This window comes from Nesoenas mayeri (assembly GCF_963082525.1).
Source record: "Nesoenas mayeri genome assembly, chromosome: 1".
Classification (NCBI taxonomy): Eukaryota; Metazoa; Chordata; class Aves; order Columbiformes; family Columbidae; genus Nesoenas; species Nesoenas mayeri.
The window spans coordinates 81,026,415-81,039,425 of record NC_137541.1 but is presented as its reverse complement, the minus strand read 5'-3'; the positions used below and the strand labels follow the sequence as shown (position 1 = coordinate 81,039,425).

The 13,011-nt window shown below is 38.9% G+C and overlaps 1 protein-coding gene across 1 annotated transcript in view; it reads left to right on the top strand.

The window, feature by feature from the left end:
* PTPRO (protein tyrosine phosphatase receptor type O) overlaps window positions 1-13,011 on the top strand; it is a gene marked incomplete at both ends in the record, with an annotated part of 157,564 nt that overhangs the window by 114,385 nt on the left and 30,168 nt on the right. Inside the window, 4 exons of the mRNA XM_080363397.1 lie at window positions 1,067-1,260; window positions 3,097-3,208; window positions 8,518-8,669; window positions 11,422-11,542. Coding sequence (XP_080219523.1) covers window positions 1,067-1,260; window positions 3,097-3,208; window positions 8,518-8,669; window positions 11,422-11,542 — 579 coding nt within the window. The remainder of the gene's footprint in view (window positions 1-1,066; window positions 1,261-3,096; window positions 3,209-8,517; window positions 8,670-11,421; window positions 11,543-13,011) is intronic.

Genomic DNA, 13,011 nt, shown 5'->3' with positions numbered 1-13,011 from the left:
AAGTTCCTTCATTTTCTCCACTTTTGTGTGACCCCACAACCAGAAAAGATTCTCACTGAACTCAAAAAGGCAATCAGTTTCTAAACAAAACACCTCATAGGTTTCTTATTAGAAAGGGGATGGTTTTTTTTATGGAGTAAAACAACAGTCATATGTGTTTTAATTTCATAACAGTATATTGAATTTGACACGAAAATAGTAGAATTGCAAAACAGTTAGATGAAATTATCAGTAGTGTTTAATGATGTATTAAACTGAAATAAGGTAAAATACACCTTAAAAAGTGTCCAGTTCTCACCATGTTTATCCTAAGCCTCACTTTTACTGGTGAATATTAAGACTTCAGAGAAAGCAAAGAAAAAATGTGATAAATGATTTATGAAAGGAAAGGCAATTGTGTTAACATGGGCTGAAGTAATCGGCGTGCTGGTCTTGGCTCTGACACAGTGTGCAATAGCTAGGGCTCTGCAACTCTTGCAAATGTTAGCAAAGTACTTATTTGAGTAGCCCCAGTAAAGTCATGAAGAATAATTGCTTTCCAGACAAGTGAGGGTTGCTGAAGTTGACCCTTACGTGACATTTTTCAAATCACTTGACTCCACTTTCTCAGTGTCATCATCTGTGAGGCAAGAATAGCAATACATGAGAGTAACTTTAGATTCCTCAGGGAAGGATAGACATAAAAACTGATCTTTCTTGTAGTCTTTATCTTCTTGAAGTGTTATGGATTTTGATGCTTTTGTTTTTGACCAATTTGAGGTATCTCCTAAAGAACCTGATTTTCAGACTAGAATGTAACCCTCTATTTTTAAAATATAAAGCCCTGAACTTCATCTCAAGCTAAGCAGCCAAAACAAAGTAGCCTGTAGTCATTTCTGAAAAAATAGATATAACAAACTGGAGAACAAATGCTGAAAAAATTGTCTGCTTGTGATAAGGAAGCTCTTCGAAATTACAGTCAGGAACAAAACAGAAATAGGTAGAACTTGGTTAAGGAAAGGTTTTATATAAAAATAAAGAATATCTGATGACATACACATTATTAACCACAATTTCTGGTTTATAGTGCCCACTGGAATAAAGGATCTGACGCTTTACCCTTTGGGACCTACTGCTGTGGTTTTGAGCTGGAACAGACCTTTCCTTGGGGTGTTCAGGAAGTATGTTGTAGAAATGTTTTACTTCAACCCATCAACGATGACCTCTGAGTGGACCACCTACTATGAAATAGCAGCAACTGTCTCCTTAACTGCCTCCGTGGTAAAGTGACCATTACTGACTATTGCTTTCCCATGGCTGTGTGGCCCTGGAACCTGGTGACATTTTTTTGCACAGTCTTTCACCCATGGATATGTATATATGCCTCTAAGCCTGACACATTTTTCCAGGCAAAGCAGAGAAAATGGCCAGGATGCTAGAGGCATTTTCTGTTCTAAAGTAAGGGAATACCAGCTGAAGCATGCTGAGTTTCAAGCAGAGTGCTGAGATAAGAGATGAGCCTCGTTTTTGTTGAAAAATGGGCATGTTCAGCAAGTCCAGAGGCACCTTCAGTTTGTGGGTCAGTTCGCCAGTCTAGACTTTGAAAATTTCATCTTCTCCTTGGGAGGAGTAGTCCAAAGCCCTATCAACATAATAAATATTGATAATGGGGACTTGGGGCTTGCAAGCTAGACATGAAGTATGCCATTTGAAAAGCTTAACTGCAGAGATGCTCTTGTGAAAATAACCTTCATGTTTCTGACACTACAAAGACATGATAAGATTTCAGCTAGGTGGAGATTGGTCTCTAGAAAAACGCACATACACATATACGCACACATATCTTTGCAGAAATAAAGTGAAATTTTCTTCTTCCTTTTCATTATTTCCTAGAGAAGGTGAACAGATTTTATTCAGACTTTGCTGTGGCACGAAACACCAAGCAATTTTAGCTGCAATTAGTTTTTGAGAAAGTTATGAGTATGCAAAAAGGATAGCAATAACTTTTGCTGCTTCTGAGAGCTGCAGTGATTTACTGTAATCAATTTGCATAATAACATTTGTGGAGTCATTTTGGCTACAGCATCTTAACTGTAATTGGGTACGTGACTGTAAATCTAGCACGTAAATCTCCAGGGAAATTAAAAAAAAAAACAACTTACCAAATGAGTAATTAATAGCTTATAATCATGACTCAGCACAATTAGATTAATATCTGAGTGATCCTAGTCATCTTAGAAGTAATGCCATCTTTCAGAATTAATGTGATTTATTAGAAAATGAGATTATATTGTCCCTTACTGTTGCAAATGTTTAAGGATGCCAAAAAAAAAGGCCACCGCAAACAGCAGAGGTTTGTAAAAATAGCAGTTTCTAATTTGTTGAAAGTTTTCATTATTTGTTTGCTTTTATTTTGAATGTTAAAAGTATTATGACGCTTTTCATTTAAACATAAGATTAAATAACTGAAGTGTTTTGTGATGTCATTGGAAGTATTTGAATTTTAACTTAAATATCACATACGATATTATAATATGAAATATATTGCATTTCCTACCTCATTCATATCTCATTTGTATTTATATATAATTTGTTTCATAAGTCATTCATGTTTCATATTTCATTTAAAAGAAGTGATAATACAAAGTGAAATACACTTTGGAAATTGGAAAAAATAAGTCTTTTGAAGTGACAATATCTGAGTCAGAAAGATTGTTTCTAATTTATCCTCAAACTCTGTTTAATTGAAACAGAAATGCCTACATTTTCCAGGTCAATATTCTGCCTTCAGCAAATCAGAATTTTGCAATGGAAGATCACTCAGCAGGAATCATTCTTGCCACCCTGGAAGTCAATGAGAGGTTCCCATGGTGCGCAGGACCTGGGACCATGTGCACGTGGATGAGAGCAGAGCCACCACAACTGCATTTGCTCTCACTACACAGATAAATTGAAATCCTAAAATAGAGAGGTTTCCACTGGAGTAAGGAGTAGGAGCTCAGTAAAATGGTCCCATGTGTAGGCACTAGATTTATAAATATTGTCATGTTTTATAAGTCACGCCTCATGTTAGTGAATTTTGTCCTGAGATGCTGTTTGTCTTTCGTCACTTTGCAGAGAATAGCTAACCTGTTGCCTGCTTGGTATTACAATTTCCGGGTCACCATGGTGACTTGGGGAGACCCAGAGATGAGCTGCTGTGACAGTTCCACCATCAGCTTCATAACAGGTAAACAGCCACCTGAAAAGACTGTGGAATTGCTGAGAAGGTCTGGCTTAGATGTTGCATTTCACCTTCACATACTGTGAATTAGGGTATTTAACAGATAAGTGGGTTTTTTTGTGTGTTTCATTTTATTTAAGGAAAGCTCTGAGGACTGCTTTAAATGAATATCTATAATTTTCCTACGCAAAGCCCAGTGTTTGATTACTCTGTTCCAGTCCTCTCCATCAGCTGAATGCATGGCTCCAGCAAGAGCCAGTCATCCTGCTTGTCTTTTATGACGCTGTATGTTTTACACATTAAGCAGTTAATAGGTAAATAAGTAATCTGAATTCTTAGGTTTGGTAATATTGTGAAACATTTTTCCATATCTTTTCAATGTTTACTAGTGCTTTTTCCTCCTTTTCCCCATTCCCAGTAATCCAGAGATCAGAACATGACTGCACCTTAGCTAACACAGAGTAGCGTTATGCACTCCTAGGCAGACCAAGGCTGTATGTTCAGTAGCACATTGTTCTTGTCCTCTAGCTTTCCTTTTCTGCTGTTGGGTTTTGTGGTTTTGTTGTTGGTGGTTTTGTCTGGTTTTGGTTCTTTTTGTTGTTGTGGTCTGTTTGTTTGTTGTTGTTTGTTTGTTTTTTTTCTTTCCCACAGTAAGGAGAGAAGGGTACTCCTCTGATCAAGGCACTGCTCCTACACTGGGTAGACTGGCCTTGGGAAACTGTGGTGCTGGCAAATCATTCATAATCCAGATTCTCAACTGCAGTAAATTGATATAACCACATGGATTGCCCTTTACCACTTGGGACTGGCCTTGCATTTAACACACTCTGTTGTCTCCTGTCAGATACTTCAGGTTTGAATCTTCAATGTGTCAAATAGATAAGCGTAGAGGGAACAGCATACAAGAGGTCCTTTTAGTGCCTTGCCACACATTCCTAGCATCCAAGCTGGTTAAGCCAATTTCCTTGTTGAATCATTTTGCTTTTATGCACCACTATTTAGCTCACCTTGCAGAAGATGATTGAAAGCACTAAATAAGGAGAAATTCTGACCTTTCTCCAAAGTATCAGAAACTCAAAGCACCCACCGGTGCCCTGTGAAGGGTCTCCAGGGATATTCGTTGTCCTTAGGAATCAATCAACTTTTCTGTAACACTGTAAGGACCCAATTGCTGTATGAAGGGAGAAATGTCTTTTCCAACTGATTTGGGTACCAGGTTCAGCGTTTTATAGTAGAAGTGTTCCAGTGGGGCCCTCATACTTAATATTGTGTCTGTAGAAACCTGCAGCAGAAATTAGGGAGATTAAGATTGTTGTAAAATATAAGCCATCATCAGGTCAGTCTGGGTCTCTATATGGGGAAAGACTGCTGTTAGATGAAAAACAGACCAACTCCTTAACTAGCAGATGTAGACAAAAATCAGAAATAGATGAATCTCTTAGATAAAATCATCATTGGCAAAACCTCTCTTCAAAAAGGTCATCTGGTCTTAAGTAAAATATCCAGAATATATCCATTGCAAAGTTTTACCAATGCTTAATTCCTCTTATTATCAAAGGTTTATCCTTGCTTGTGATCTGAATTTTTCTAGTTTTAATATCCAGTCCATAATTCTTGCTACAGTTTTCTCTTATTGACTGAAAAGACACAAAGCTTTTTTCCCCTCTATACAGAATTCAGTTTCACTTTTTCCTGTTGATAAATTGCTTCCATTGAACTCTTCAGGTGCTCTCACAGTAAGGCATTTTTTCATGTTGCTTTTTCCCCACTCCGCCTCTTTGATTTTTATCGTCTTTACCAAAGTACATGAAAACTGAAAGTGTAATATCAGCTTGCTGAATACTCCTAGAGAGGCAAAATCAACTCCCTATTCAATGCTCTCCTGTTTGTGCATCTAGATGATTGCATTTGCTGTGGCATCACACTGCAGGTCTGTGTTGATTTGCTTTTATTCTGTGGCTTCTGACTCCTTCCTAAGGTAGCTGCTTTCCATAATTTATCATCTGGGAAGTGCTGTCTGCATGCTGTTTTCCTAAAGACTCAACCATGCACCTGGCACTTTGAAAATAATTTCGTTTTAACAGGCCCAGCATAGGGGCCAATAATACAAATCATAGTCCTGTCCAAAACCTCCACTCCCGTGCAAGTTGCCATGTTATTTGCATGGTTCATCAGTGGTGCTTTTGATTAAAATGTTAAATAGCCATGAGCCAGATCACAGCACTTTAAGGGAAGAGTCTTAAAGAAATCTGATTTGATCAAATTCCAAATGCTTATTAATAGATTATCACCATTGATTGTGAGTATTACATATGCTCCTGTCCTCTGATTGCCTTATTACTTGAAATCTCTTCGGCTTTGTCCAGGGACTGCTGTCAGGCTAGCTTGCAAGAAAGTGGCATGCCAGTTTTTCATGCCTGCAGGTTTGAAATGTCTGGCCCAAGTGGGTGCTGCCTTTTCACTCTTTCAAGTTACCAGGGGTCTGCAGAGTTCTTTATCACCGTCAGCCTCTTTCTTTCCAGAGAAGGAATAGATGGTTTTATGGAGCATTTGATTCCATTCTGTATCATTCTGAACAACCCTACCTCCCCTGCAGAGATTGCCAAGAATTGAAACAAAAAATACATCCAAACCAAACAAGCAAACAAAAACATTTTGAAATACTAAATAGAAGTTTTGTCGTTTTCTTGACAGGACAGAAAGGACAGAAAGGACAACTAGAAAGCCAACCTCTGCAACTGGAACATAAGCTTGATTTTTTAAAACAAAGTATAAGGATCATCTGACAGTTTGGGACCACGCCTTGCAGCAAGCTCAGGGCAGGCAAACCATTTCCCTAACGCAGGATCCCACTGCTCCTGCAGTGTCTATAACTAGGCTGGGGCTTTACTGAACTGCAATACCTGGAAGGAAAAGAGTATTAGAAGAGATCATATGATACAGACCTCTCTCCCATGACAACTGTTCACGTGTCCCCAGGAGAACGGGGAAGATTTGGAGGAGCCCAGAGACTTATCAAAACCAGCATTTGTTCTCTCAGGCTCCTGCAGCAACAGTTGTATGCTGTTGTTTTAACACAGGGAGAGATTGTGTCACTCACTACCAGTGTTGCTGTGGTGACTAATGAGTTTTTAATGCCACATGCTGTAAACAGCTGGATTAAGACAATCATAAGCACTTCAGACCACCAACATTTTCTTTTACAATAAGAATGCTTTTAGCTTTAGAAAAGAAAAAAGAGTAAGAAAGACAGGCTGTTAGTGTTGGTGAGTATCACATCTGTCCTTGTGAAGCTGCTGATGGTGAGGTGAATGCTTTCCGTTGTCACTTTGGGTCAGCAACAGGAGTTAAATTCCTACAGCCTCTCTGTGCCACTCAGCTCCCAGTGGAATATAGTGCTAGGGGAGTTGAACACGCAAGCCCTGGCCCTTAGTCTCATTTCACATATTCTACATGTTCATTGCCAGATACCTGAAGCAAACAGCTGTGTGAACATTAAGAAAGAAAGCATGTCATCAATATTTAGATATAGGAGGACATTATTATTAATGTGTAGGATTCATGCCAGTCATTACTTTAAATTGTAAGGAATACACAGTCCCTGTGTAAGGACAGACTGGGAACTTCAGAAGTTAAAAGAAGCATTACTTTAAAGATTTCGTACTAAATAAGATTGCTTCCTCTCAGCAGCATAAAAGGGCATTTTCAAGATTAACTTGAGGGAGTAGTCTTACTAAACGTTTCTAAATGGCTCTAAATCGTCTGTGCAATATATTTGCTGCTATCCTCAGCCATTACTTCAGTAAATCTGTTTGCTAAGGCATCTCAATGCAGAAGTCATAGAAGCCTTTGTGAAAGCAACAGTGACATCTTGTGGTCCCATCAAACAGATCCAGACTCCAAGTCCATCTTGCATTTCATCTCTGCTGCTGACACCAGGGTTCTGCAAAGGAGCGTGGTAGGAAGGGCCCCAGTCACCAGGCAGACACATCTGAGCTGCCTTTGTACAAACACTCTGGGCAAAACGGGGCTCATGCAGAGGAAAATCAGTCAATCCATACCATTTTTCATATGGTGCTCCTAAGAAACCTACCAAGCACACAGAATTGCACATTTCACTGTTTTATCCAGGTTATCCAACTGATATCACTTTGAGAGGGAGTAGTGATCTTTACTGATCTCTAGCTTACATTTTTGGGTCTCCACTCCATTTTAACTTAAATCCTAATTGGGGACTCACACCTCCAAATTAGGCAATTAAGGTGACCTGATCAACTATGTTCCCTCTGCAGTAACAGAGGGGCACCTCCGGGAGGTACTTCTCTTACTCATCTTAAATACTTGTTTTAGGAGGCGTTACTCTGGAGGTTGATGTCTTTCCTCTTGGGCTGCTCAAGGAGCCAAGGACTTGCTGGCAGCTCCAGTGCAAGACAGGCCATTGAACAGGGTGACAGGGCCGTGCTGGGGCAGCTGGAGCTGTGCAGTGCAGGGGACAGCAACAGGGAGGAGATGGGGGTGTGGAAGAAGAGGATGGAGTACAGCTGCTTCACCTGATGCCTGATAATGTAGCTACCATATGCCTGTAGACTAGACACTTGTTGCTTAGATGGCCAATCTGCTGACAGCTGCCTTCTGTGATGGTGGCCATAACTGTTCATGCAAAAAGATGGTCTTTGGAAAACTGAAGGTTTTGAGCTTTTCTTCCTAGGAAGATGCAAGCGTAGTGGAGAGAAGATAGGTTTTTTTCTTGTGGAAAAGCTATCCAAATTATTAATTGTGACAAGTCTTCTTTATTTCTCACTGACTGTCATTTTTTGAGTGCTATAGCACAGTGAAGCAATATTTGAGGCTTTTAACTTGACCAAATTCCACTTATAAACATTGACCCAAAACATGGTTTGTATCAGCCAGTAGCTTCATTTTTTTCTTTAATCTGAAAGATTGCAGACAGAAATGGTCTCAGTGGGGGTGACAGAACACTGGAACAGGCTGCCCAGGGAGGTTGTGGAGTCTCCTCTGGAGGCATTTAAGACCTGTCTGGACGCCTTCCTGTGTAACCTCATCTAGGTGTTCCTGCTCCAGCAGGGGGATTGGACTACATTCTGTGATTCTGTGTATTTGTTCCTAGTATTTCCCAGGTCAAATGCCAGTTTTTATTTCTTTCTGCTAGTCCTCAAGTGCAGATGCTTTTATTAATTCTTTTCTGCTGTCTTTGTGTTACTCTCTTCCCAACAGTATCCTGCAGAAGTTTTTATTAGACTTGGTAATCAATTGGGTTAGACCCTGTCTGTAACACATTTGACACCTTTTTTCAGCACCAGTGGCGCCCAGGATTACCTCTATAGAATATTACAACCACCTTTTGTATGTCACCTGGACCTATGGAGGAGATGGTACTGATCTTTCACATTCCAGGATGCTGCATTGGATGGTCATTGCAGAAGGAAAGAAAAAAATCAAAAAGAGTGTAAGTATGCATGGAGAAGGAGTTGCTCATTTATCTTTTTTGTGTATGTGTGTTCTTGTGGTTTTTTTGGCATTTTCATTGTTTGTTTTTTTTCTTTTGTTTTGTTTTTTAGCTGAGTTGATAACTTTGTATCATTAAGACTGGTAGAAGCCCATTCAGTTAAAATTGTTTCACAGTGTTAGTGTGCACTTCTAAACACTCAGTCTCTCAAAACAGCCAGGGGACAAAATGATTCTGTGGTGATCCAGCAAAAGTGTTGTTAACTTAGGTGAGAATTTTAAAATAGCTTATAAACTTCTGAGCTGCAGACAGTAAAACATAACGGGTATTTTTTGGTGAACAGATATGGTCTTTTCAATTTGTATTTAATAATAACCAGACGACACTACTGGCTGATTTTTTTCTTTTGGTTAATTGAGACCAGGTACTGTCACTTCCCGTGTTCTGACTTTATCAAACAGATAAATTAGGTGCTTTTCATTTTGTGTTTGAACACAAGTTCCACTAACTGAGGGGACAAGAATTTCACCCAGAATGTGTGCACTTTCTAGGAAACTTGCTGGATGTTAAGACATGTTGTCGGCACATTCTCTTGAACTCTTCAAGCATATTTTAAAATCACTTAGAAAAGGAAATCTGGAGTTTCCAATTATGAATTAAAGTCATGCTGCACCAAGTTACTGAAACACATGTTTAAGCTGAAGCATGAAAGCGGCCCCTGGACATACAGTGAGAAATGTTTGAAACAGTGGTGGAGCACTGCAGTGCAGCAATGTTTGCAGCCAGGAATGAAGCTCCATACAGCCTGTGGCTGGTGACTGTGTTTTACACTGCTACTGATCTTTTAATCTTTGTCAGGGAGAAAATGTCCAGTCTTTTTCAAAGGGAAAGGTTTCTCTTCTATAGCTGAAAACTCCGCAGATGCTGAATTAAGAGTGGATTTTCAGCACAAGCACGACTTTCTGTTTAGATTTTTATGAAGCACAGTAGCTTTCATTGGATTCCTAGTGGCTGTAGGAGTGCACCCACCTGGAGCTTGTTGCAGCATTAATCTAATTACATGATTAGTAAAACTGTTCAAAAACATGACATTTCTGAACAGCAGGAACTTCCAATGTTTTTATCTTTGTATCAAACAAGGAAGAATACTAAACTTTTTTTTTTTTTTCCTACAAATAAAATATTCTAACAATTGAACTCAAAAAAATTGTGCTGTGATATCCCTCTCCTCTCTTCCTTCCCGAAGTCATGTTCTCTGTAATGTTATTATTCTTCCCGGAAAAATCTGATTTTTATGCCATTCAACTTCATTGAATATGAAAACCTTGAATTAAATAAATATAAAGGTTAACTACTACATTAAATTAAAATTAATACTGAATATGTAATTTTAGCTTAAACAGAAGATTAAAACCAGAGGGTATTAACAACAGAGTATATCTGCAATTCAAACTCCCAAGCTTTAGGAATCACAGAATCGTAAAATAGTTTGGGTTGGAAGGGATCTTCAAAGTCCAGCCTCCCTGCAATGAGCAGGGACATCTTTAGTTAGTTGTTCAGATAATGTCTTTAGAAACATTTGTCTTTATATTATTTTCGGAACGAGGGAACCCATAAAGTATTCTTTAGGAAATTCCTGCAACAACCTGTTGTGGTCCTGCTCATACCCGTAAATATAGGTGCATGCTTGCAAGCATCAGGGTGTGCCTGTTCTCTTAAGCTCTGTTTAGTCACTTTCAGAAATTATTTCCTTTAAAAATCATACGATATTGTAATCTCTTTATCTGATTTACTAAGATTGTTAAGATTGTTATTATGGTCAATTTTTTGTGGGATTGTTAAAATAAATGGGCAATGATGACATTTTTCTTCCTGCTGTTTGTGTACTTTCCAAGACTCTGTAGAAGATGATAGTTTTTAGAGAAGTGGTGAAAATGATGTACATAGTCCTGTTAGTCTTTATTCGAAACTGTCTGTCCCTCTTGGAACTAAAAACATCAGCCTGAAAATTAAGTGATTATGAAAACCAGCATGAGATTCCTGATTGTGCCCTTTGTCAGGTAGTCTACAAGTGCTCTGAAAACAGTCTGTTGCAGTAGCTCAGTTCTGCATCCTCCTCCATGACCCTGGAGAAATGGGGAGCTTACCCTTAAAATACCAGGAAGAAGTTATTCAAAATATTTTGAAGCTCAGTTTTGGATCATAGGTGGTTAGAAACTTGCAGATGACTAAAGTCAGGCCCTGAGGTCTATTCTCAAGTCAACAGGTCTCCAGGTAGGTGTTAGACCTGCCCAGCTGGATTTAATTTGCAGATTCTTAGGATATAGAAGGGCTTGCCTGTATGTGCCCTGTGTATTCTTCTCAGAGATATCTGATCTGATTTAAATTCCTCTAACATTGCAATGGACTCATACGTGGTTTGGTTAACTTTTTGCACAACTCAAAAAATCTAGATGCAAGAGAACTCTTACTGGTGTGAGGGAGAGTTTCTTCTTTAAATTTTCACTGGTCATACAGAAAATACAGCTTAAGATTGTCTTCTCTCTGCATTGCCATATTCTGGTGAGCATTACGGCTTCCCACAGTTGGTGTCAGTGGGAACTGGTTCATGTAGCAAGTCTACAGTATGTAGAAGATATCTGCTGTGATGCACAGAACTTCCTTTGTAGTGTATTAAGTGACCATATTAATTTTACAAGAAGGATATCTGGTTTGTGTCATATTTAACAGTTGGTGTTGTTAATTATTGTAGGTAACACGCAATGTGATGACTGCAGTGTTGAGCTTGCCTCCAGGAGACATTTACAACCTTTCAGTAACTGCTTGTACTGAAAGAGGGAGCAACACTTCCCTGACCCAGCTTGTGAAATTGGGTAAGAAAGGCTTGTTTGTAAATTATAAACTCACTCCTTCTCTCATTTAACTGTAAAAGTAACTCTGTCAGCAGACTCAGCATTTTCTTTGTTTCACTGTCATGTACCTGTGACCACATTTCTTTTGCAAAGCTATAATTTTCACCTCACCTTGCTGTGAAGATTGTCTCATTCCCGTATGTGAAGCTGCTCTCCTAAAATAGTATTACTCAAGAGGACCAAGAGTGGCAGAATCTGATTGTAAGTGGAAGTAGGAGAGTAGAAATCGCTTAATGCCTCTCTGGGAGAACAACTTTGCTTCATATTTGCTTTCCTAAGATAATGAACACGGGTATGTTTTGAGAACAGTGAGTCGGGCTTCACAGCCAAACCTTTCAATTTAAAGAAAAACCTTCCTTGTTTTTGACAAGCCAGTTTCTGGATCTGCACTCTGCTACCTGGTCTGATTTCCTGTCTCCTCTGCTCTCTCCATGGTTATCTCCATAATCTTCCAATGCCAAAGTTGTACCCTTAAATACTAAGCAGTGACAGTACTCTTTACAAAACCAATCAGATTCATTGCTGTGGAACCCAGCATCATTCTAAGAGAAATATATTTGTAATCTACTCAAAGAAATGAACAAACAAAAAATACTTAAGAACTTCATCCTTTAGGTAGGACTTTAAAATATATCTTTCTGCCTAATGTCTTCCTTTACCTGTAAGGAAGACTGGACACCATACCATTATATCTGAAGAGATTTTACTTCGCATTTGCACACATGTAGAATTTTTGAGCCTTAGGTACCTAAAACTGTGAAATTTTAAAGCATGCCTAACTGCTTTTACAGGCATTAACTCCACTGTGAGGGTGGGTAAAGAAGAGTTAGTAATTTGAAACTAGATTATCTTCTCTACACACATAATAAACCTTTCCTGAGTGACAGTGAAAGAAATGAATTTAAAGGACTCCGTAACTTCTAATTGAATTAGAGAACTTGAGCAATCACTGTCTATTCATCTTTCTCAATACCTTTTACTGAACTCTCTTAAACAGTGCTGGGACAAGCAGTAGAACCATAAGAATCTGAAGGTCTTCCAGGTCTTTTCACCAAAGGGAATATTTAAAAGACATAGACAAATTCCATAGATTTTCCTCTTCCCTGTGCAAGTCCTGTCCACTGTTTTCCCCATAACTTGTGTCTGCATGAAGTTACATGCATGTAACTATTCGCTCCCAGGACTGAGTGGGTGGAATTGTGAGGGTGAGCATATCCCATGCACTGACATTGTCCAAATATTTCAGGGGAGAATTTAAAAATATCAGTTAACTTTCTCTTTCAGACAGGTTCACAAGTGCCACGAACTATTCATGTTGTATACCCTGCAACATAGTTGTATCTCCTTGTTCTTTCTTTATGACAGGCAAGCTCTTATTGAACTGGTATAGTTATTTTGGTTTTGCTCTTTCTTTGCCAATAATGAGAAGG